This window comes from Eubalaena glacialis, chromosome 12, assembly GCF_028564815.1.
Source record: "Eubalaena glacialis isolate mEubGla1 chromosome 12, mEubGla1.1.hap2.+ XY, whole genome shotgun sequence".
NCBI lineage: Eukaryota > Metazoa > Chordata > Mammalia > Artiodactyla > Balaenidae > Eubalaena > Eubalaena glacialis.
In genome coordinates this window covers 94,290,621-94,316,281 of record NC_083727.1, presented here as the reverse complement: position 1 = coordinate 94,316,281, position 25,661 = coordinate 94,290,621, and the positions used below count along the sequence as shown (strand labels likewise).

The window sequence follows — 25,661 nt, the reverse complement described above, 5'->3', positions numbered from 1 at the left end:
ATAAACATGCATCAATTGTACAATACACACTTACAAAAGCCTATCTATCCTTAGTGCATTATTTTTTCCACAAGTAAAACGAGAAAGGAAAATAGTGAATTTAATGCTATTCAGCACCTTGAATAAAGTCAAAAGACTTTACATCTCCATATATCAAAACATTTGCATCTGTATCACCAAACATGTAAAGTTAATTATTTTGTTCCATTTGAAACATGAATTATTTTATTTACATTACTCTTTAGTTCAACAAATTTTAACAATATTTAAAAATTATCTAAATTCATAAAAGTAGTTCATAAATTTCAACATTTAATTATTATGTACATACAAGGAAGTCCATGAAAAAAGTTAAAGAAATGTAGTCAGAAAGTTCAAGCAACATTTCCAAATTTAGCAAAATTCCAACCAAATCAAGGCAGAGGGCATTCAAACATTCAAAAATCTCTAGATGCTGCTAAAATGAACATGAAAAGTTCCAGTAATAAAAGTCAATATGAGAAATAATGTTGAAATCACCAGTAGAAAATATATTTTAATAGGCATGACATATGTTTACTAGCAACAGTAATAATGATTCTTTTATAGAAAATGTTCATAACGTTGTCATATATGAACTACCCGATTTGAGAGGGCAAAAGAGTTGATTTCAAAAAATATATTTTAGCAGCCATAATTTTATTTCCAGTTAAAACATAGTAAAATGTCAAAAGTAAAATTTATGATTAACTAAATAATACCCCAATACTAGAAAATTTAAAATCCCATGCTATTCTAGCAATAATGGCCTCTAATACGATGTGTCTGATGTGAGGATTGTGGAAAGCCAATAATAAACAATCAGACATACATATGGGCTTAGAGTTTCACTGAAATACTTATGTAGCAAAATATATGAAAAAGTAATAGAAAAGTAAAAAGATAAAATTAAAAAAATATTGCACAGCCACATTACCTAGAAAGTAAAGTTGATGTTTAAAAAGCTCTAAACATGGATGATATAAATTATCTTCCATATAAAAAGGTATAAATATTTCTTAGAACTTATCAGCATCTACAGTTTAATATAATACATTATCTGAATCACTGTTGAATGAGGTAATTGTCAAGTCTCTACCAATGCATTTAATCCTAATGGAAATATTTGAGGGCGGCAACCAGAAAGAATTTCTCTAAAAATATTTCCGAATCCAGAACAGCTATATGTGCAGCTCTCCCAATGAGTGAATCAGCTGTATTGGGCAATGCATTGATGACATTATATCGAACCAAGTTACAATCCTTGCTTTGCAGAACCGGGCGAAGCAAGTTGTGGATCATTTCTGAATAGATCTGTCCTATGGAACAAATAGAAAAAAGGAAAATCGGTTCACAAGAAGAACTGAAAAAAAATTCTATGCCAACTTTTATATAATTTATAAAATTTAGTTACATTATTTCCGTTTAAAGCAGAAAATTGTCTTTTAAAAGGTTTTTTTAAAATATCACTTGAATATCACTTTTGAGACTGTTTTAGAGAAAATATAATCACATTATTTATCTAGTCAAGTAAAATAAATTTATCATACATTATTCTTGCCAACTTGATATTTTTAATTAAAAGCAATGAATATAACAGAGCAAATAGTTTTCTTCAACCTTAAGTCAATTATGACTCATTATGAAAGTAAAGGAGCCATGCTGAGACATTCTGATAAAACAAAATTTAAAACTTGAGTCAAGAGCAAATACTTTAAAAAAGTTTCCATGGCAGCCAACGTTATTCCACATATTTCCAAATTATCTTGAGAAAGAAGGGCAACTTCCCATAATGAGAAGAACAATGTGAGTTTGGCTCAAAGGTCAAATTGAGAATTTTTTTTTTTTTTTTTTGCCTGCAGGTTTATTTAATGCTTGGTTTTGCTTTTAATTTCAAAGTTGTGCTCTTCTCTCCCTCTTTTTGGTTAATTCTTACAATGGATTTATTGAGGGCATGCAAAGCATAAAAGGTAAAGGTTACATACATATACACATACAAGCACAAACTGCCTTAAAAGGGGCAAAACAGTTTTTAATGCTCATGCATTACTATATTACTAACAGATGATATGCTAACACATATCCATCAAACGTGAATTTTAGGGAGGCAGGTATTAAATTTCAGGGGAGAGGCAGGATGTAGCCTTGAGGAATGATGAGAAGCGAATAATATACAGAAGCATAATTAGAGAAAGAAGAGAGGTGTTTAAAAGAGGGATCAATATCATATAGATTTCATAAAAAACGGTTTTTAAAAATTATTTACTTCTTTTTTTAATTGAAGTATAGTTGATTTACAATATTATATTAGTTTCAGGTGTACAAACATATTGATTCAATATTTTTATAGATTATACTCCATTTAAAGTTATTATAAAATATTGGCTCTATTCCCTGTGCTGTACAATACATCCTTGTAGCTTATTTATTTTATGCATAGTAGTTTGTATCTCTTCTTTTTTTTAAATTTTATTTATTTTTGACCGCGTTGGGTTTTTGTTGCTGTAAGCGGGCTTTCTCTAGTTGTGGTGAGCGGGGGCTACTCTTCGATGCGGTGCGCGGGCTTCTCATGTTGTGGAGCACGGGCTCCAGGCACGAGGGCTTCAATAGTTGTGGTGCGTGGGCTCAGTAGCCGTGGCTTGCGGGCTCTAGAGCACAGGCTTAGTAGTTGAGACACACGGGCTTAGTTGCTCCGCGGCACGCGGGATCTTCCCGGACCAGGGATCGAACCCGTGTCCCCTGCATTGGCAGGCGGATTCTTAACCACTGCGCCACCAGGGAAGTCCCAGTAGTTTGTATCCCTTAATCTCCTATCTCTATCTTGCCCCTCCCCCATCCCTCTTCCCACTGGGAAGCACTAGTTTGTTCTCTGTATCTGTGAGTCTGTTTCTGTTTCATTATATTTGTTCGTTTTATTTTTTAGATTCCACCTATAAGGGATATCATACAGTATTTGTCTTTCTCTGTCTGACTTATTTCACTAAGCATAATGCCCTCCAGGTCCATCTATGTTGCTGCAAATGGCAATATTGCATTCTCTTTTATGGCTGAGTAGTATTCCATTATGTAGATACACATCTTCTTTGTCCATTCATCAGTTGATGGACACTCAGGTTGCTCTGATGTCTTGGCTACTATAAACAATGCTGCTATGAATACTGGAGTGCACATAAGTTTTGGAATTAGTATTTTCTTTGGCTATATGCCCAGAAGTGGAATTGCTGGATCATGTGGTAGTTCTATAATGTTTAAAATTTTTTGAAACTCCATACTGTTTGCCACAATGGCTGCACCAGTTTACATTCCCACTACAAATGTACGAGGGTTCCCTTTTCTCCACATTCTCACCAGTATTTGTTATTGTGATCTCGATTTGCATTTCCCTGATGATTAGTGATGTTGAGCAGCTTTTCATGTGCCTGCTAGCCTCTGTATGTCTTCTTTGGAAAAATGTCTATTTAGGTCTTCCGCCCATTTTATAATCTGTTTGTTCATTTTTTTGATGTTGAGTTGCATGAACTGTTTACATATTTTGGCTTACTGGTCGTATCATCTGCAAATATTTTCTCCCATTCAGTAGGTTGTCTTTTTGTTTTGTTGATGGTTTCCTTTGCTTTGCTGTGCAAAAGCTTTCACACTGAAAACTTTATTTAGGTCCCATTTGTTTATTTTTGCTTTTGTTTCCATTGCCTGAGGAGCCAGATGCAAATATTCCTGTGACTTATGCCAAAGAGTGTTCTGCCTATGTTTTCTTGTAAGAGTTTTATGGCTTCTGGTCTTCCATTTAGATCTTTAATACATTTTGAGTCTAATTTTTTTACATGGTGTGAGAAAATGTTCTAATTTCATCTTTTTACATGTAGTTGTCCAGTTTCCCCAGCAGCACTTATTGAAGAGACTATCTTTTCCCCATTGCGTGTTTTTCCCTCTTTTGTCATCGATTAATTGCCCATAGGTGTGTGGGTTTATTTCTGGGGTCTTTATTCTGTTCCATTGATCTGTGTGGCTGTTTCTGTGCCAGTACCACGCTGTTTTGATGACTGCAGTTTTATAGTATAGTCTGAAGTCAGGGAGTGTGACTGTCCAGATTTCTTCTTTTTTTTCTCAAGATTGCTTTGGCTATTTGGGATCTTTTTTGGTTCCATATAAATTTTAGGATTATTTGTTCTAGTTCTGTGAAAAATACCATTGGTATATTGATAAGGATTGCTCTGAACCTGTAAATTGCCTTGGGGAGTATGGACATTTTAACAATATTAATTTTTCCAATCCATGAACATGGATATCTTTTCATTTCTTTGTATCATCTTCAATTTCCTTCATCAATGTTTCATAGTTTTCAGAGTATAGGTCTTTCACCTCCTTGGTTAAGTTTATTCCCTAGGTATTTTATCGTTTTTGATGCGATTTTAAACAGGATTCTTTTTTTGCTTTCTCTTTATCATAGTTCATTATTAGTACATAGAAAAGCAAATAGTATCATGCCATCTGCAAACAGTGACAGTTTTACTTCTCCCCTTCCAATTTGGATGACTTTTATTTATCTTTCTGTCTGATTGCTGTGGGTAGGACTTCCAATGCTATTTGAATAAAAGTAATGATAGTGGACATCCTTGGTTTGTTCCTGATCTTAGAGGAAATGCTTTCAGCTTTTCACCGTTGAGTATGAAGTTAGCTATGGGTTTGTCATAAATGGCCTTTATTATATTGAGGTAGGTTCCCTCCATACCCACTGTGATGAGAGTTTTTATCATGAATGGATGTTGAATTTTGTCAAATGCTTTTTCGGCATCTATTTTTAAAAAAATATTTATTTTTATTAATTTGGCTGTGCTGGGTCTTAGTTACGGCATGCGGGATCTTCAGTTGCAGCATATGGGATCTTTAGTTGCAGCATGCAAACTCTTAGTTGTGGCCATGTGGGATCTAGTTCCCTCACCAGGGATCAAACCCAGGCCCCCTGCATTGGGAACGTGGAATCTTAGCCACTGGACCACCTGGGAAGTCCCTTTCGGCATCTATTGAGATGATCATGTGATTTTTATCCTTTGTTTTGTTAGTGTGGTGTATCACATCCACTGATTTGCAGATACTGAACCATCCTTGCATCCCTGGGATAAATCCCACTTTTGGTGTATGATCCCTTTAATGCGTTGTTGAATTTGGTTTGCTAATATTTTGTTGAGGATTTTTGCTTCTATGTTCATCAATGATACTGACTTATAATTTTCTTTTTTTGTGGTGCCTTTGTTTGGTTTTGGTATCAGGGTGATGCTGGCATTGTAGAATAATGTAAGTCTTTCATCATCTTCAATTTTTTAGAATAGTTTGAGGATAGTTGTTATCTCTCTTCAAATTTTTGGTAGAATTCACCAGTGAATCTGTGTGGTCCTGCACTTTTGTTTGTTGGGAGGGTTTTTTTTTTTTTTTCTGACTAAATTTCATTACTGGTAATCATATGTTCATATTTTCTATTTCTTCCTGATTCAGTCTATGGAGATTTTACATTTCTAGAAATGTATTAATTTCTTCTAGGTTGTCCATTTTATTTATTTATTTATTTATTTATTTATTTTTTATAATTGACCTTTTATTTTAAAAAATTACAGGGAGCAACTTCCAGAATCTTATTTTATAAAAGTACTGCCTATATCAAACATTTTATATCACTATTAATTCCACTGAAGAGCTGCCTTTTTTTTTTAAGGTACTAATTCCAATTGATGGGATACATGCCCTTAAAATAGAAAGTTTCCATTTATTCAAATGTCAAAATTAAGATTATTGAGAAGTTTATTGCTTTATGGCTGGGCAAGATGCTACTAGCACATTTTAGGTAAATAATATTCTTTGTTAAAAACTATGAGGTCATTCTGTTGAAAACTTTCAGGATAATTCACAGAAAATAGATATATTTATTCAAATTATACATTGAAGGGCTGAGATATTAGCTATAGGCATTTATACGTGAAGCAGCTCTTTAAAGAAGACACACAAACAGGTCTGTCTTGGTATAATATACATAATTGAAATTAATAAAACCTGGAAGACCAATATTATTACACTATGTTCTGTTAAGATCTTAAAAAAAAAAAATCCCACATTTAGTAGTCCATTTGTGCTTAAAATACTTATATGCATGAGAAGCTTTAAGGAAAAAAAACACCTCTATACATGATGATGAAAATAAAGTAATCAATGTTTTGAAACTGCACTGTTATTTAAAACACTTTCCTAAATTCAGACCCTCCTTTGCAGCCAGCACAATTTTTCAGGTCTAATTGGCAACCTGGGGAGGCCCCTCTAGTATTCGTGAAGTAAAGAAGGTGGTGATAAAAGTCCAAGCTGCTGCCATTAATCCAGGCCTTTGAATTGCACTGGCATCTTCACCTGCATCTTCTCCACTCTCATCTTCAAGCCCATCATCCATAAGACGCTCCATTTCTTCAAGTTCTAGATTGTTTGCATTCTGCACATCATTGTTGACCTGGGCATTATTGTTGGGAGCCTGTTGCTGACCTCCTTCTTGCCTAAAAGGAAACCATCCAGCTCGGTGTAAATAAACCAGTAGCATGGCTCCCATTACCATGATAAAGCGACTAAAAGAGGAATAGAAGTACACGATGCTAGGGAGCACGGCGGCTCGTGAGGACGTGTACATCCAGCCTAGCCGGTCTCGACTGAAGTCTTCTTCGTTTAGCACTGGACCTCCCTGTGCATTCCTCTGAACATTCGCATCCATGGGTCGATTTTCTTGGGCCACTAGGTTTGGAGCCGGTGAGGGTTCTTCTCCAGGAACATGTGCCACATTTAGAGGCTGTGAAGCAGCAGGCTGGGCTGGGTTGGCATTTGATGTGGCCTGAGCTGAAACTGCAGCTTGATATTGCGTATCATACTGATGCGTATACATCTGTTGCCACCACAGCATCTGCAGCGGGCTGAGAGCGGGATACCCTGGAAGTCCAGCCAGAACAGCCTGCTCAGGAAGCTGGCTGTCTACTTCCCTTGCATTACATATGGGAACTGATGACTAGTAATCTCTTATGATACTTGTATTTTTGTGGCGTCAGACATTGTACTATTCCTCTTTCATTTCTTGATGAGTCCGCTTGCTGCCATCTTTGACTAAAAGTAAAGTACAGCCGAACATGCAGCATGACCGTTACTGCAACCACCAATCCCAATAATCCGGAGGAAATTAAAGCATGGATTACTTTTGAGGCAATAAAACGGAGAAGCATTGGTAGTTAGATGAAAAAAAGATTTCAAAAGAACAACTACTGTGTCATTGGCCAAAACATCTTACACAGCAAAAGAAAAGAAAGGAAGAAAAATGGAGGAAGGATAGCTGTTACTATCAGCGGGTGTAAAAGGAAGTCGAAGGAAAGAGAGGACAACAAAAAGAAGGGAGAAGACAACTGCAAGAAAACTTTGGGAGAAACTCATGTGTAGACGTAGCTCTTTGAAATACTTCTAATTTACTTTGTTACCTGACTGTTTGTCCTTTAAAGCTGTCTTGCACATTTCAATGCGGGCAGAATGATAAGGAACGTAGCGATCCTGCAGAGAGCCCACTAGTACAACATTTTTGAAATAGTGAAGCCCTGTGAAGAAAAAATACTGAGTTACAGTGCAATAATTAACCAGATTTGAAATAACTTATTAGCATCATATTAAGTGACCATAAACTTTATTTCCTTGGTAGTACTAAGTTTATGCCTTTTTAAATAACCGATGAATTCTTTCTCCAAATTTCTATACGTTCTCTACCAAAATCCCCAGCTTCCTTATATGTAGTTTATGTGCTGATATGAGAAATGTGTGTTTGCACTGAGTGAGAGCAAGGATTGTGGTCTGGGGGTTAGGGGGAGACTGGATATGGTGAGCTAAAAATTCTATAACAAGTGTTTCATGACGCTTTTACTTTCCAAAGGATATTCATCAATATTTAGGATTATTCCCCAAAGAAACATATATTCTTCCATAAAAACAAACAAAACACCCTATTTAAATCCTTTAAAGCTGACTTTTTATTTTAAGTTTTCATTTGACTCTTGCCTAATATTACTTATATTTTCTTCTTATTTAAGCATGATGTCAAGAGGATAAACACTTTGATTTTTCGTTTTTTTCCAATGAATTTCTGTGATCCATCCAACAGACTTTTGTCAGGTCTATTTTAATTTTTTTTTATTTTTCAGTAAACTACGTGAATTTAGGACTTGTGTCCTTGGGATACTTTGCTAAATAACTCATTTAAGTACTGAAACCACATTCTTGACCTCTTTAATACCAGTAATGTTCTAATTACAGTAATGTACTATTTGGCTCAGACTAGTATATACAAAATCAAAATTTTATATGATAATTAAATAAGATACAAATCAATAATGGTGACACATTAGAATTGGGTGTGTAGTACAGAGAATTTTGTTCTGGAATGTTCCAGAATAAAACTTTGATACTTTATGGGCACTGAAATTCAGACTCTTAGAGACAGGCCAATTGTGGGGACTACTGTGAATCCAGAACATAGGAAGCCTTGGTAGAAGCTCCCTGTCTTCCTTGGAACTTAAGGATCCTAATGATGGGAAGAGTTTAGACTGACACATAGCCAGGTGAAACAGTATATACCCTCTGTGTCAAATATAAGGTATCCCTCCTTTTCCCACTGAGAAGATACTACTTTGTGGCCACTTGAATATATAAAATACTAGAGATATAAGTGAAATAACAGAATGTCTATAACAGGAATTAACTCAGTTGAACAAACATGTTTAAAATATTTTAGAAAGATTAAGAAAAATTGATTTTTTCCCCTTCATTTTCACATTTCACGGGACAAATTCATCCCCTTTTGGCATCACTTGATGACAGTCTTCATTGGCACTACTTTGGGAAACGTCTGTGTGTCCTAGAGCAGAGGTCTGTGAACTGGTATACACTTACCCCCAGGGGTAATTTAAGACTCTCCATGGTGTGGATGGGCATTTACAGCTTTAAGAAAATTGATTTCCAGATCCCAACTTCCATATGAGCACTTTTCTACAAATGACTTTTCCTTCTCCTACTTTACAAGAGAAAGACATTTCTCCAATCTGTTTCAGATCTTCTTATGGTATATGGCCCTGGGGTATAAAATCTCTGGGAGAACCAAGCAAAATATGAACGAAGTCTTCCTCTTCCAAAAAGTAAGCTTGATGTTACCGACTGTTTGACAACAAGAAATGGCTGTGCCAGTTAGATTTTATGGCACATATTTTCCATAAATTAAATGAGCTAAGTCTGTGACTCCAGCTGAACATAGTAAAAATATACTACTTCACATGCCAGAAAATATATCCTTTGCAACTATTTAAAATTAAAGAAAACAGTTTCAGGTGTCACCATAAAATTATACAAGGGGGTACAAACTTTTCCAAAATTCTTTTGAGGGGTAAACAAGCCAAAAATGTGAAAGCCATGGTGGTACGGTACCTCAGCTTCACTTCTAACCCAGTTATTTCAGGTACTGTACTTTCTGAATCTAAGTATGATGCTGTAAACTGAAATTTTATCCCGAACTGCATGAAACCAGCCATGTAACAGCACAGTTGGCTTCTTCTTTTATCTAAAAGGTGTGTATGTGCGTCCTCCATGAAGGCAAGCACACTGCACATCTCCGGGGGCATCACTCCCATCACATCGACAGGAATGACACTGCACAGCCGGTGGCAGCCTTGCTCAGTAATGGTCACCTCTGTACTTCTCCAGAAACCACCAGCATCTTCTAGGTCCCCCTCCCTCTTACCTTATGGCCTTCCTGTCTCACTGGGCACACGGAGGCGTCGGAAGGGGCTTCCGCAGACTCTACCGTAACACAAAACCCACCTCCCGCATCTGTACCTTCTCGCCCTGCCCCCGCTGCTGCCTCAGGCCGGCCCTTTCACTAGTGCACTAGGTCCCACTCCTCCTTCCTGTCTGCTTAAGGGCATGCCTCTAGTTGCTGTGCCATCCTTCTCTCGCATCAACAATTTTCTCTTCTGGATGCATCACTCTTATCAGGATGGAAAATACTACAGTATTATACTTCCCGTCTTAAAAAAAAAGCAGTCCCTCAATGAATCTGTCCTTGGGCTTTATTCTCCCCTCCAATTACCTCCCCGCCCCCCCCCCCACCATTTCTCGGCACTGCTCTATTTCTATAGTTTACATTATAAGAGTAATAGTCATTACATTAAAAATTAAATGTACTTTTCAAAATAATTGCTCTTCGCAGAGATTCTGCTGTGCTTCTACAGAGAAATGGCACTCAGGCTGAGAATCATGGCTTTAGACCAAGACCCTGGAGAAGAGTACCCACGTCTCCCCAGGTTCAGGCAGCTCGGTGGAGAGGAAGCACGCAAATCAACAAAGGGAGAGGAGGGGACGTCCAAGAAACCCTTTAACTCTCAGATTCCATGATGATAAAATAGATACAATCACAGATTCTGACACTGACATAGACACACGATATTGTCATATTTTTAAATGTGATTCCCAAGATAGCACTGTACTTTAAAAATGCATTTTAAACTTAGTAATTATTTTAATAATACTTTTTCAACAACAATGTATTATTACTAGTACTGTGCTTCTGTATGGAAGGTTTGCTTTTTGTATTAGCCAAGAACCAAGTTAAACAGACTCTGACCCTTTTCTGAGTCTTCTGGTTTCCATTCCTGTGTAGCAGTGCTGGCTGGAGAGGGCAGAAACTCAAAGAGAAACATGGTAGCCCCCGAGGCGCAGTGCTGGTGGGAATCATGGCAGCACTTCATCCGAGCTGAAGTCCAGCTGATGACAATGTCTGAGGTGTGTATTTGGGGAGCCTTGTGCTGTAGGTTCATCCTCTCTGCACCTGCACTGATTCTACCTGCTCAGAGATGGTCTCGTCCACTGGCCTTCGGGTTAGCACTTCACTCAGCCCACGGTGACTCATTCTCGGTTGAAAAGTTACCTCTAACTTGGGAAAGTAACACGATTTCCCCATCTATAGAATGAGACAGTTTAACCGGAAAAGTTTCTAAATATTTTAGTTATTTTTCAGGATTGCCAAGAAAAAGATTAAAGTAAATGTTCAATATTTTTCTGGACTGCATAATTACATGGTTTACATATGAACGAACATTGTAATGGTAACTTTCACCTTCATTATCTTAGTCTTCCTGATATTTTTGGCTGCTCATTTTTTTTTCTGAAAAATTTAATGAGTTTTAAAGCAATTCATATTGACTCATCTCTGGTTACTTTCTGGAACTGGCAAAAATAGCAGTTCTGAACTGGTGGCTTTGCACTCCAGGGAACACTTAGCAGTGTCTGGAGACAACGCTGTTTCTCACAAGCAGGGGGTGGGGCGTGTGAGGTGCTGAGGGGTGCGTGCTCTACTGGCGTTTAGCGGGTAGAGGCCAGGGATGCTGCTAAATATCCCACAACGCACAGGAAAGATCCTGACAACAAAGAATGTCCAGCCCAGAATGTCAAAGTGCTGAGGCTGAGAAACCCTGTGCTTTCTAAATGGACACAGTCTACTCCATATTAAACTGTTCTTATTTTTACTCATTTATTTTCAATACATTTGAAAGAATTTGCTTCCTAAAATAATGTAAGCTGATGCTGATGCTTTCCTACACTTTCAGAAACAAAATACAAATGTTAATTACAAATCAAGTGATACCTATTATTAAACACCTCTGTAATCTGCTGGAAGAAAAGATTATCTTGTACCATAGTAGCACAGCAGGAGACTTCTTTAATTGTTATATTTTGTTTGTCAGAATTCAACAGCTGGTAAAGAGATTCTAAGCAGATGTTCGTAGGAAGATCTTAAAATAAGGATATTTTGTTCTTGAAATTCCAACAATGGGTAGATTGTTCTTTGGCTCTTTTTGAGCCCTCATCATGGAATATAGGAGAGCCCCTGGGCCTTCTCTCTATGTAATCTTGACTACTCAGCACTGCTGTCACCTCATCTAGATACAGTATACTGTTTACCTTCCACATTGCTCTAGGTTCCTTCATCTTTCTTTCCCTTGATATTCAATGAGGACATGCTAGCATGCTGCAACTATATTGTGTAAATTATTGATATATTTTATCAGCAATCTGTAGGATGCTATAGGTTTTTTAGTTAAAACCTGCTACAAAAGTTAATCATTGTTATCATATGATATTGCTTATTTGTGGCATCTAAAAAAAAGGGTACAAATGAACTTATCTACAAAGCAGAAATAGAGTTACAGATGTAGAAAACAAACTTATGGTTACTGGGGGGAAAGGGGAGGAGGGATAAATTGGAAGATTGGGATTGACATATACACACTACTATGTATAAAATAGATAACTAATAAGGACCTACTGTATAGCACAGGGAGCTCTACTCAATACTCTGTAATGGCCTATATGGGAAAAGAATCTAAAAAAAAGAGTGGATATATGTATATGTATAACTGATTCACTTTGGTGTACACCTGAAACTAACACAACACTGTAAATCAACTAGACTGCAATAAAAATTTTAAAAAATTTAATCATTGTTTATAATTGTAATGCCTTAATCAAAAAAGATAATTTCCTTTTAAATGTAACATTTCTGTAGCCCTCTACAATATCTATTGTGTTCACAAAACAACAAAGGCAATTCACACTTAATAAATACCTGAATTTTACAAAAAGATAACATTTCTTAATTGCTTTAGAAATCACTCAAATTATTTTAGGCTTTTAAATGCTTCCTTAATTTTAAAATAATGAATAGCTTTCGATTAAGGAACGCTATTAACCAATGATATGTTGCAGAGGAAAAGACTGTTTCAAAATGAAGACCCACAGGGGAGGCTTTGCTTAAATAAACAAGGGAAGAGGGTAGAAGGCTGGATTTTGCTTTAGACAGGTGACTTTACGCTTTCTCAAAAGAAGAGGAAATTGGCCATTCAGAAGAAGCAGAAGCAATAATTGGCTCAGGGCATCAAAGACTTTATGGCTTTAGCAGAGTAAAACACAAAAGACCAGTCATCTCTAGGGCTCCTGATTGTTTAAAAACACCTGAGAATAGCATACTGGCTACGTAAATTGGTTAAGTAGACACTGCTCTATGTGTTCCTGTTTTACTTACTTATGTTTCTGATGTGAACCCATATATTTCTACTTTGTGAATAAAGAATTTTATGTATATATACAGGTGTAGCAGTTTCCTAGGAATTGACTACTCATTTCTCATAATTCTTTAGATGATAAAAAAAAAAGAAAGGAAAAAAACATAGCTCAGAGAGACCTGTTCCAACTCCCATGACAATATTATAATTTTAAAATCAATTAATGAAATATTTGTTAATATTTAAAACTACAATTAGGAAAACCTTCTCAAGTTCTTGAAAGTACACATCACTGGCTTAACACGACCTGGTCTGACCACGCACGATGGCTGTGGTACTAGTTTCTGGAGTGAGGCGGCGTCCGGCCACTCTGGGCATCTGTGTCCTCACCTGCAAAGTGGGGCAACGGGGCTCCTACTTCATAAGGTTAAACACACCCACATGTATGACATGCCTGGGTGGCACCTGGAATATGGTATGTGCCTTGTGTGTTGGCTATTATTTATTTCTATATTTTAGTATTATTTAATGTACTAGTTATTATTAGAAAACACAGTATGCTTTCACGCTATGTTCCATAATAATACTAATTCAATTCAGGTGTATACTAATAAATTCATTTCTAGCTACAAGTAGAAATCTTAAAACACAAAAACAATTTTAATAAGTCATTTGAACAGTTTTTATAGCTAGTAATATTGACAGTTCTGCTAAAAAAAAAAATCTCCTAAAATAGATTTATGATGTTAATGTGAAAGCAAATTTCTATAATCTATAATACTAATACTATTTATTTTAGTTCAGGCACCTCTTCATTTAGAGCTATTTTTACCAACTAATATTTACTGTTTCGTGCTATTCAGACCATAATCATTTTACATGAATTATCTCATTCAGCCTTTAATGGTCTTGTGAGGAAGATACTATTATTCCCATTTTACCAATGAAGAAACGGAATTACTTAATATTTAGATCAAGTAACCTTTGTCAGTGTTTCAGCTAACACTAGTATCTATGTGTGCCTTCAAAGTTCGTCTCTTAAACAGTGCTACACCGGTACAACCGGGGGGGGAGATGAAAGTCCTGCCACGCATTAAAAGGCAAATAATAAATTACTAACTTGTAAGGAAAAGTTTTAACTAATCCTTAAAAAATAACTCAAGTACAAAAGACCTACTCATATCTACTAATAATTATAAACTTAGTGATACAAGTATCTGTTCAGTTGGGAAATGCCATGAATTACAGAATCTTTACAGTAAAAGTTTATACTTATGCTTTCTTTAGTGTTTTTATTTTCTTATGTTGCTACTAGCACTACTGCTAATTAAATCTCACTTTGGAAAATGCAGTGTAAATACACAGGCCCCAGGGAGTACTGACATTCGGCTTTGCCTTTCATACATTTCCTATCCTGGCAGCAGCACCGGTACAAACTCCACAGCTATACACAGTGCTATACACACAGCTACACACGGTGCTATACACGCAGCTACACACAGTGCTATACACGTAGCTACACACAGTGGTTCTGGTCAGGGTCAGTTTCTCTCACATGAGAACTATGTGATGCATTTGATTTTGTAGGAATATCTTGTGGTTTTGTGAATCAAGTATGTATTTCTGTGTACTGTAAATACCTTACTGTTGTCACTTTGTACCCTTAGAAACAAAATCACAAAACTCCACCTACAAAAGAACTTTTCTTTCACTGATTCTAATAACAGACGACACATGAAATAACCATTCCCCATTCTCTTTCTCATACTGACAGCAGTATTTAAGGCAGAATCTTGACAAGGTTAAAACAAGACTCAAATGAAGTGGGCTGTATTCAATGACTAAATCTGTCTAGTGTTCGTATCCAATGTTTCAAGAGCAGGATGGAAGACATGGTGAGAGGAATGAAGATGAAAAATGGATTTAAAAGGCCAGGGCTTAAGTTTACAAGTTCAAGCTACTTCAGCCTTCACCAAATATATGGGTTTGATTTTCAGCTTACCGTACAATATTTGACCTGCTTTTGGGTACCGAACATAATATTGAAAAGATCACTCGTTGATTCAATGGGTTGACAGCGAACGCCTACTAGGAAGAACTACGGTAAATGCTGAGGGTACGTGGGAGGGTGGGAAAGGGTTGTCATGACAGATCCCACTTAAGGAAAAAAGGTTGAGATACATAAAAATGACTGACATGAGATAAGCTATAATGACTATGATAAAAGAGGTTCATATATAATGTTACAGCAGTTCAGAGATGACATTAACAATCTTGGGATGTGGTATGCAAAGGAAAGAAGTGGGGTCAATCAAGGATGACACTGAGGTGTTTCAAACCAAGCAATCTAGGGGACAGAGTAACATTTAGAAAAGGTCAAAAAAAGAGGTAGCAAAAGAAGAAACTATCCATTTTAGACACATTTAGTTTGAAATATTAGCACAGATATGTAGCAGGCAAACGAGGAGTGGAATGCATTACTGCGGTCAGTCCTGAGACGTGAGATTTGGGATATGAAGGCATGTGCTGGTACTCTGACAGCAGAGGAGCACCGAATCAGATAGGGCATCAGGGAAAGCTCCGGAGAGCAGGTGGTGCTGGAGTGTCATTTTAGAAGACGAAGAGAATCAGTGCTACAAAGACGGGCAAACGCACGGGGAGGAATGGTGGCAGAAGCAGCGTGGTGAAGGCGAGGAAGCACAAACACGTGAGGCGTGACTACAGCGAAGGATGCCCGCGTGCAGAGGAGGATACGGAGCCCGTGAAAGGACCAGGAGCCAGATTATACAGGATTTGATGCCCTAAGCCACGGGCTCTACACTTCATCCTGAAAACTATAAGGTACTCTGGAGGATGTTTGAACAGGACCAATACGGTCTGATTTAATTTTTAGAAAATCATTTCATCCAATGAGGAAGTGAGACAGAGGAGAAGGGGGCGTACAGGAGGCAGGGTAACCAGTTTGGAGGCCACAGCGATAATCTAAGTGAAAGTGATGAAGGCTGGACTGAGGCAGTCACAAAGGAAGGAAAGGGAGGCTCCACCAGCTACCAAGCAGGCTGGCGTTTCAGGGCTTGGTAACTCAGCAGATGTGGGGAAAGGGAGAAAGAGGAGTCAAGAAGAACTTCTAAGTTTCTGCCGGGGTAGATGCAGAGAAGTCAATCTGAGGGGAAAGAAGGGGTGTCTGAACACACCGCACTGGAGGCACCCATGAGGCATCTACGTAAATATACTCTGCGGGCAGCTGCACACACAGGTCTAGGTAGGCTGATGCTTGTAGGCCAACAGAAAGCAGTAGGAAAGTCCTTGCTTGACGGCCTTGACTTTCACAGATAGAACAGGAAACAGAGCCATTTGTGGAAGTGCAGGCAGCAGTGGTAGTTTAAGTCTGAGGAAAAGAGGTGGGAAACTTTGAAGGGAATGAGTAGGAAGCTACTAAGAGATAACCAGACAGGGAGGCCACGGATCTACAGCAGTAGTGATGTGCACGCCTGCGTGTCCTTTGTGGCAGAGCTCAACAGGCTAGGTGAAGAAGCGGTAGGACAGGTTTGCTAGCTGGCTAGATAGAAAGCAAAGGGTGACAGTGTATGAATGATGAAAGTGATAATTCACAGAGTCTGAGACGGGTCAGGAAGGGGATGAAACCCTGAGGCACACGGTCATCTTCAGGAGATGGAGTAGGCATCTCAACTGAGTCTAGAAAGCAGGCGAGAATAAGGGAGTGAGAGAGAAAGGACAGGCTATTACAGTGACAGAGTGGAATACTGGTTGAAATTTCTGGGTGGAGTGTAGCCATGGGTAAGGGTTCACAGTGGAGTGGAATGGAAGGTTACCAGAGTTGAGAAAGGCTCTGTAATGCTTGGTGAATCATCTAAAGGGTTGGCTCATCAAATTACCAAAAATGATGCCAGGATTAAGTATATTAAGATTCAAGAAAAATATCTTTTCTGGGCTTCCCTGGTGGCGGAGTGGTTAAGAATCCGCCTGCCAATGCAGGGGACATGGGTTCGAGCCCTGGTCCGGGAAGATCCCACATGCCGCGGAGCAACTAAGCCCGTGTGCCACAACTACTGAGCCTGTGCTCTAGAGCCTGTGAGCCACAACTACTGAGCCCACGTGCCACAACTACTGAAGCCCGTGCGCCTAGAGCCCGTGCTCCACAACAAGAGAAGCCACCGCAATGAGAAGCCCACGCACCGCAACAAAGAGTAGCCCCCGCTCGCACAACTAGAGAAAGCCTGCGAGCGGCAATGAAGATCCAATGCAGCCAAAAGTAAAATAAATAAAATAAATTAAAAAAAAATCGTACAATTAAAAAAAAAAGAAATATATCTTTTCCTAAGCATAACTGTGTAATAAACATTTGTCAATGAACTCTTGTCAAAGTTCTCACTGAAGATGCAAGGAGGGCCCAGGAGAGCATTCTACTGAAGACGATGAGAAGGCTGCGGCTCGAAGGAAGCAGCCTCACATGGCGGTGGAGCGGTCACGACCGGGAGGGATGGAAAGCAAGAGGACGGGCTCCCGCTCTAGGTGGGCCTCAGTAACCGAGGAATCAAGAAGTCCAGCTGCTTCTATGGCAGGCCTGTGTGGTCTGGACTGCTGCCTCTTTTTTTTTTTTGGTAAATAAAGTTTTTTTGAACTGCAGCCACACTCACTAGCTCATGTGTTGTCTATAGCTGTTTTGGGGCTACAGTGGTTATGTTGAGTGGTTACAACTGAGACCCTATGGCCCACAGGCCAAAATGTTTACTATCCAGCCCTTTAGCAAAAAAGCGTGCCACCCTCCGCTCCACAGCCGGGGGAGTGGGCAGGCGGGGGCGGGCTGGGCGATAGCCGGCTTTCAGTGATGGCTCCACTTTCAGCAGGAAGTGGAGATCACATTCCTTGAGGAAGGTACAGACGAGGGCACTCTGTTCTCCTCAAAGGACACAGTGGAAAGAACGTGCCAGGAATCTGTGAGTGTGAGGATGAGTCCGGGAGAGCGGAAAGGTCCCAGCTGAGGTCACTTACAGAGCGTGAGACTGAACGGCCAAGGACCAGCTGGGGACTTCCGGGAGTAAAAGCTTAGAATACACATGCAAGATGGGGAATATATTTAATAACTGGTTGAGTAACAAGATCCATCCAGCGGCGAGAATTTGAAGAAGGAATAACTATTAATAGTTTCGTTTCTGACATTTTCCAGAAATGCTTATAATAGGAAAGTAAAAAAAAAATGTGGCAGTTTAAAACAAAGGCTGAGGACTGGGGTTGGGGGCAGCTAGAAAGACAGGAGGGCTAGGACATGCAGAGGCCTAGTTCAAAAACTTAACTTATAGCTGGTATGAATTATAAATGCCAAATTTTTTAGGATAACTTCAAAGTAGCTGTGCAGCTCACAAAAAATAAATACAATCATGTAAAAAGAAATTAAACCATGCTATCAATTGCTTAGTTTTAACTGGGGGTCTATTTCACTATTAAGAAATAACAACCGACTGATAGTTTTTTAATCACCAGAAAGACATGTTGATAATTGATTTGTTAAAGGTTTATTTTAAAAAAGGTTTTCAAGTGAGTGTTTTCAAAACTGTTTCTATATACTTACCGGCTTTATTACTAAGCTTGTATAAGAAAGTCTGGCGAGGGTCTGAATGATCTCGACATGTCAGTTGCAAAAGAGAACCTGATTTTTTCCATTTCTGCATAAACCACAGACCTAGAGAGTTATAAATGGTATGTGATATGTGAGAGCTATAAACCGGAAATATATAGTACCATATGCCCACGTTATTTATTTTAATATATATATTTCACTTCAAAATATATCTCCCAAATTAGCATTTTGTTGGAGAATAAAAAATATATTTGCAAAATATTTCCATTTTCTGATAACAAATATAAACATACAGACACACAGAGGTTAACGATGGGTTAACGGTGGTTGACAGAGGGCTTGTTATTTATTTCTACCTCATTAGGTAATGAAATAGGTAATGGTCTATGAAGAACACATTTGGGAAAATTACACCTTTAGATATACTCGTTCAAATTATAATGAAGCAGAGGGGGAGAAAACTTTACACACAGTAGTAGATCCACATGTCTGAGCACGGAGCCTTTACAGACGATCACAGGTCAGTCGTGGGAGACTAACTGGATAAGGACCAACTCCAAGGATGAGCAATCGGGTAATGTTTTCTAGTAACAGCTGAATATAATTAAGTGTCATATTTAATTGTATTTCTTTATATCATCAGTTACCCCTATTTACATGCATCTTCCCCTTAAGTGAAACCTCAATCACTCTGGAGCTGGTTTTCAAGATTGTAGACTATTCATTTCTACTTTTGTTGATTCTATTACTGAGGTGAACAGGGGAGGAAAAGAGGGAAAAAACCCTTTAACTGATTAAAGCTGCCAATTGGAAGTCTATCTGGGGAAAAGTTTAGTGAAGAAAGAAATTCAAAGTACTGCATCCGATTCATACTGGGTTCTATTTTGTACTATTTATGGATTTCATTTTTCTCATGCCCTCTTTTTGAAACTGTAAAAATCTACAACTAGCTAGATTTTGAATACCACCATTTGAAATGGGATACAAAGGAAAATGGTATGGTTTATTTGTCAATGAAAGAAGTAGAAGAGAAAATGGAAACAAGAGTTTCAAGGCTCAATGAAAAAAGTCAGAATGAAATCCAATTCTTACAATGGGAATCAACTGACTAAACTATAAAAGCCATTTTAAAATTCTAAAGGAAAAACAAAGCCAAATAAAGGGCAAATCAAGTATCAGATCCTTCTTAATGAGATATTTATTCTAATCAAAATTGGGGTCTTAATTTTCACTTTAATTTCTTTTAAAAGTTTAGAATTTATTTTCTCATAATATCCCTTTATCACTATCAAACCAAAATCAGAGTTAACGTTCTATATAAAATATTTTATAACTTTAAAATGTATTAAGCATAGATATTTATTTGTTATCTGCTCAACTAAGGGAACAACAAAATAGCCTGTTTATAAGACTAACATTTACTGAAAATATTTAAACAGTTTAATGATAAAAAGGGAAAAAATGCTCTTGTGACTTGACAAATATCTCAATATGACATCATTTTCTGAAATGAGTTTTGTCAGCTTATTTCATGTGCATGACAACATAGAAAAATAGATACACCTTTTGTTTCATGAAATTCCAAGTACATGACAAATTTGCTCTAAAATAAACACCAGAAAATATTAAATTTGTATTTAAATCTTCTCTCCACGCCATAATTTTTGTACTGGACAATAAACCTTCTTACCTGTATTAACAAGAGCACTGCTATTGTAGAGCGTACCAAGGTGAGGTCCAGAGAGTGATAGAAAGGTATGAAGTTTGTCAAGGTAATATTGAAACCGTGGCCTTGTAAGCACTGAACGGATTATTAAGTTGCCCAACGAATGTCCAATAAAGCTATAAGAGAAACAAAATGACATTTCCCCCATAGTATTAGTTTTAAAAACAAAATAAAAGCTGCTATCACTATACATAGATGTGAAAAACTAAGAATTTAAAATGTTCTAATATGTTTTAAAACTATGGTTTGATACTCTGAAATGACATAACTTATATTTTGAAGCAAAAAATGTGAGAATGTAGCAGAAAATTCCTATTATTATAGTTTATATACTTACTCTATAGAAATAAGATACTACTTATCAGAAAATTTTTACTCCTAGTTCATAATTGCTTAGAAAGAAATACATTTAAAAGCGTTAATATATTGACTAGATGATAAATTTGCATCTTTAGGTACACACACCAATTATTTACCTGTTAAGTCATGATTTAAAACAAAATAATGAAGTTATACGTATAAGCATGATTTAGGAGACATTATATCCCCATTTCTCTTATTCTCTGGTCCACACTCCAAGGTGGGGAATTCTCTAAGTACTTTCAAGCCACAGGAAAAAAAAACGTGCATTTTCTGACTGTAAGTCTAAAATTATACCAAAAGAATAACTAATACTTATAAAGCATTTCACCTTTATTAAGGAATAGTTTAAATCAAAAGAGCCTTTTTGCCTACCATTATTTTATGATAGTATATGAATCCCTCGGGACAATTAACAGTGAAAGAAGAAAGCCTGAAAGCTGTCTTAAAAGTGGTTTACAGATATAACTAGTTTACAGACATAACTAGTTTACAGATATAACTAGTGAGAAGTTGCAAACTTCCTGAAGCTGTGAAGTAAAGTTTGATAACGAACAGTCAGTCCTCAATCAACCAAATCAAGCTTTTGGATAATGGTTGATTATAACTGACTTATAACTTTTATAATCTAAAAGAGGGCATACTTTCATGGATGAATAGAAGAACTGAAACAAGACTTATTTTCTCATCATAAAATAACAAATTAATAAAAGGAATACAAGATGACTACAGAAAATTTAGTAAACAGATGAAGAATCCATAAATGAAGAGAATGACTAGAACAAGAAAACAATCTCTCTCCACCCTCCACATACTTGCATCTCCCACCATGTTTTAACAGAAATCTGTTTTTAAACAGGGACTTCAAATGAAAACCTGCTCTCTCTGTTCTTTGTCGCTACTCTGTACTTCGAAGTGGAAGCAAACTCTACAAAAGCCTAGAGTATAAAGAGCCAGCTTCTTCCTCTAACCCAGCTGGGATGTGAAACTCATCAGTTTACTCTACTCTTTTTGAGGCAGGAAGATTAGTTTTGACTTTTTCTTTAATTCTTACCGGACTAGAAGAAACAAATGCTTTTCTCTCCCCCATGTCTATTCACAACATCTGTGATTAAATAATAAGACATATTGATTTGATCATCATCTCCTGCTTGTGGAAAGCTGCAAGAAATTTCAGAATATTTCACCACCTTAAAAAGAAACCCTACATTCTTTTTTTTTTTTTAAATAAGTTTATTTATTTATTTATTTTTGGCCGCGTTGGGTCTTCGTTGCTGCGTGCAGGCTTTCTCTAGTTGTGGCAAGCGGGGGCTACTCTTTGTTGCGGTGTGTGGGCTTCTCATTGCGGTGGCTTCTCTTGTTGCAGAGCACGGGCTCTAGGCGCGCAGGTTTCAGTAGTTGTGGCACGTGGGCTCGATAGTTGCGGCTCGTGGGCTCTAGAGCGCAGGCTCAGTAGTTGTGGTGCACGGGCTTAGTTGCTCCGTGGCATGTGGGATCTTCCCGGACCAGGGTTCGAACCCGTGTCCACTGCATTGGCAGGCGGATGCTTAACCACTGCACCACCAGGGAAGTCCAACCCTACATTCTTTAGCTATCACCGCACCCCCCCCACCATCTCCCCTCTTCCCCAGCCCTAAGCAGTCACTGATCTACCTCTATCTCTATAATTTTGCCAATTCTGGACAATTCATATAAACAGAATTATATAATATGTGGTCTTTCCCTAAAATCTTTTTATTTTTATTCTCTTTAAATTAGAATTGCGGTATCCTATATTTCAGAATAGGACAACAAAATTACCAGAAATTCTGTGTGATTTTTCTATTATTCATAAAGATATAAAAACAATTTATGTAATATTATAAAAGTTACCTTATTTTTGAGACTGTTAGACTATATATCTGAATATATTGTATTATCTCGTCCAGAAGGCGATCAGTCATGCTATCAAAATCAGCAAAAGTATCATTCTAAACAAAAGCAAAATCGATACATTATATACTGAATATGTGTAATTACATAAAACACTGAATATAAACATTATTTTTAATTTAGGTATTGAAAATATGGTTAAAGACCAGTGGTTTTTAAAGAAGTTAGTGAATGTAATATTCATTATATTAAAATGAACAAGTAGTGAATTTCTAGGGAAAAAAAAGGCTCACTGTTCTTAACACTTAACACTTCATTTAGATAATCGTTTAGTCCACTATCAACACTGAACATAAGGTTATTTATAATGGTTTAATTAAAATATTTGCACAGAATGTGAAATTCTAGGAATTTTGCACATGTAAAAAGCTCATAAATCAAACTGTAAATCACTTCTACTTCCTCAGGCTATGCGTTAATTGTTAAACTTCATAGAAATCAGAAAAATTATTTCTACTACTACAGGCATTTTGTAGTCAGCAAATATTTAGGTAGAAACTGGTAGAAAAATGTGTGCTTCCACTGAAAACACAGCTATCTGTACCTGATTTCTCTCAGACATAAGAAAATCAATTCTTTCCCCAGGCAGTCCAAGTTCAATGTAAGTTTTTACTAACCGGAGATCTGCACTGTTACCTAGAAAATGGAGAAAGTGAAAGTTATACCTAAGGGACGAGATAAAGCAAAAGGTACAACGCGCACCCTCATACTCTGTTACGCTTCTTGGGGACAAGCGTAGGCCTATGCCAGCTGTGAAGAGACAAGGCCCTGGGAACCAGAATCCTCAGTGTCTATTTCACAGCGGATTTCCATCAGCTGGCAATGGCCTCCAACAGCCTGTCTCTTCAGAGGTCTGGTCGCATTGATGCTCTCGCCACCGCCCCCCCCAGCCCAGCAGTGTGTCTGTCTCCCTCCCTATAACATGGGATAGTGTGTTTCTTGAAGATTTCAAAGGGGAATTTACCAGAGATTCTACTGGGCCAAGAAGCCTTTCTTGGAGGATAATTCTTTGAAAATTTTATTAGTGGGGAGAAAGAGGTTAGTATTAGAGACATTTTATTTCTTAAGAGTCACGGTTTTGTTTTTCTTAAAGAAAAATCTCCAATTTCATAAGAATTTACTAGCTCAGACCTGTGTTTAGCATTTTTATAATCCATAAAATCTTTTGTCAATTTGTTGTTACAGAATCACCTGATAACACAGTAACACTCTGCTAGTCCAGAGATATTTGGTGTCTTCTAACATAGTTCCTAACCAAGAAAAATAGGCTGTTGAGTAACCAAAACAGCTGTCACAAAACCACAGCAGTAAAACAAGGTATTAAGAATTTAAGTTACACCCTGATTAATCAGTGAATCTTTAATTCTTAGGCATTGATTTTTCTTGTCCATAAGGTTTAAAGCAGCAAGCTAAAAGGGAAGCAGAAAGATGATCAAAGGGAGACAAAATGATTGCCCCGAGGTGACAGCTGACAAAAATAATAAAAAGAGAGAAGACAGAAGAATCTGAAGTTAAAATAAATAAAATGTTGGCATGTGGATGTCAACTCCATGGAAAATTTACTTTACAAAGAAATCTAATATTATACTCAGCAAAATTAAGCACACCTCTGTTTTAGAGAGTATTTAAGATTTAATTAATATCAGCAATTTAGAAATCTTTTTTCAGGTCAAAGATGAAATAAAACTAAATGAGATCTACTAGGAAAAGAAAAGATTGAGTTGCTACGGGTTACATGCACAGACGTTACATACCGTCCAGGCCGTGCACACAGACAATGAGATGGACTCCGTGTTCGGAACGGTCCTCCTCCTCCTCCTCCACACAAAAATAGGGTACTGAGGATGCCAGGAGAGGAACATCGCTGTACATGAACCCGGGGAGCTTAAGGTGCTCCAATTCTTCTTTCGCCTGAAGGAAGCTGAAGCAAAGTAGTGTAAAAGACACTTGTTACTAAGTATTATATTCAGTTTTTAGAACCAAAAAGATAATCTGCTGCATTTAGAGAACTGCAGAAGAGGAAACCCAGAAATATTTGATTTTAAAATAATGAAAATATGTGGGCTCACCTAAATGATTTAGAAATCAGAGAGTAATTTTTTTACTATTTTTTAGTACATATTCTGATCAAATACAATGAGTATTTAAAGCCTGACATCACTTAAAATTATTCTTTTAAACTTGAAATCCACGAAGAAAACACTGGGAACGGAGTTATGCTTTCTACTGAATTTTATACTGTATGCATAGAAAAGACGGGAGAAGTACTGCAGAGAGGACAGTCTGATGCCGATCCTGTGATCAAATCTTACCCTCTTTGCTCCTTTTTAATCTTATATAAAAGGAAAAGAAGGAGATATTCTACACAGTGTAGCAGTGAGAATGGCAGGTATAGTATTTAGTGGATGAGGTTATTTGTATTTTTCTCTAAAAATACCAATAAGAAGGAACAGAACTAAGAGGGGGATGTGATTAAATAAAATTGGTGGCATACACTCATTTACTGATAGAATAAGTGACATATCTAATCAACTTGGGGATTGAGAACATCAAAAATTACTATCGTAACATTAGATCATTTGGACTGATAAAAGTAAAACTCCAAGAAGCTGATGAACACTAAACTAAGCGGGACACACTGGGTGAAGAATACAGACCACTGCTTTCACTAATGACTCAGAAGAGTCTGAGGTGCCCAGGAGGTGGTGCAACCTTCAGCTTCCTAGCACATTACAAGTCTTCAGTGGGCTGTTCTCACCTTGCTGGGTTCACTAGCTGTAGGCACCATGGATCTTACTTATGTGTATACACCAGAATGATCTGGGAACTTAAAAAACCTACAGTAGATACGCCCAGACATTTTATTCCAGGGATTATAATTCCATCTGGAATAAGGTAGTAGAAAACCAGTGCCATG

General features: G+C 37.4%; 1 protein-coding gene and 1 pseudogene across 6 annotated transcripts in view; both read right to left on the bottom strand.

The window, feature by feature from the left end:
- Positions 1 to 329: 329 nt before the first annotated feature.
- FAM135A (family with sequence similarity 135 member A) overlaps positions 330 to 25,661 on the bottom strand; it is a 119,980-nt gene continuing 94,648 nt past the window's right edge. For all 6 annotated transcript variants that reach the window (XM_061207067.1, XM_061207070.1, XM_061207072.1 and 3 more), the window contains 7 exons: positions 24,499 to 24,665; positions 23,289 to 23,380; positions 22,685 to 22,782; positions 20,417 to 20,568; positions 18,718 to 18,828; positions 7,509 to 7,622; positions 330 to 1,337 (listed from right to left, as the gene is read on the bottom strand). In XM_061207067.1, the coding sequence (XP_061063050.1) occupies positions 1,132 to 1,337; positions 7,509 to 7,622; positions 18,718 to 18,828; positions 20,417 to 20,568; positions 22,685 to 22,782; positions 23,289 to 23,380; positions 24,499 to 24,665 (940 nt within the window). In that variant the 3' untranslated portion in view covers positions 330 to 1,131. The remainder of the gene's footprint in view (positions 1,338 to 7,508; positions 7,623 to 18,717; positions 18,829 to 20,416; positions 20,569 to 22,684; positions 22,783 to 23,288; positions 23,381 to 24,498; positions 24,666 to 25,661) is intronic.
- Positions 6,239 to 7,175, bottom strand: LOC133102637 (homocysteine-responsive endoplasmic reticulum-resident ubiquitin-like domain member 2 protein; annotated as a pseudogene).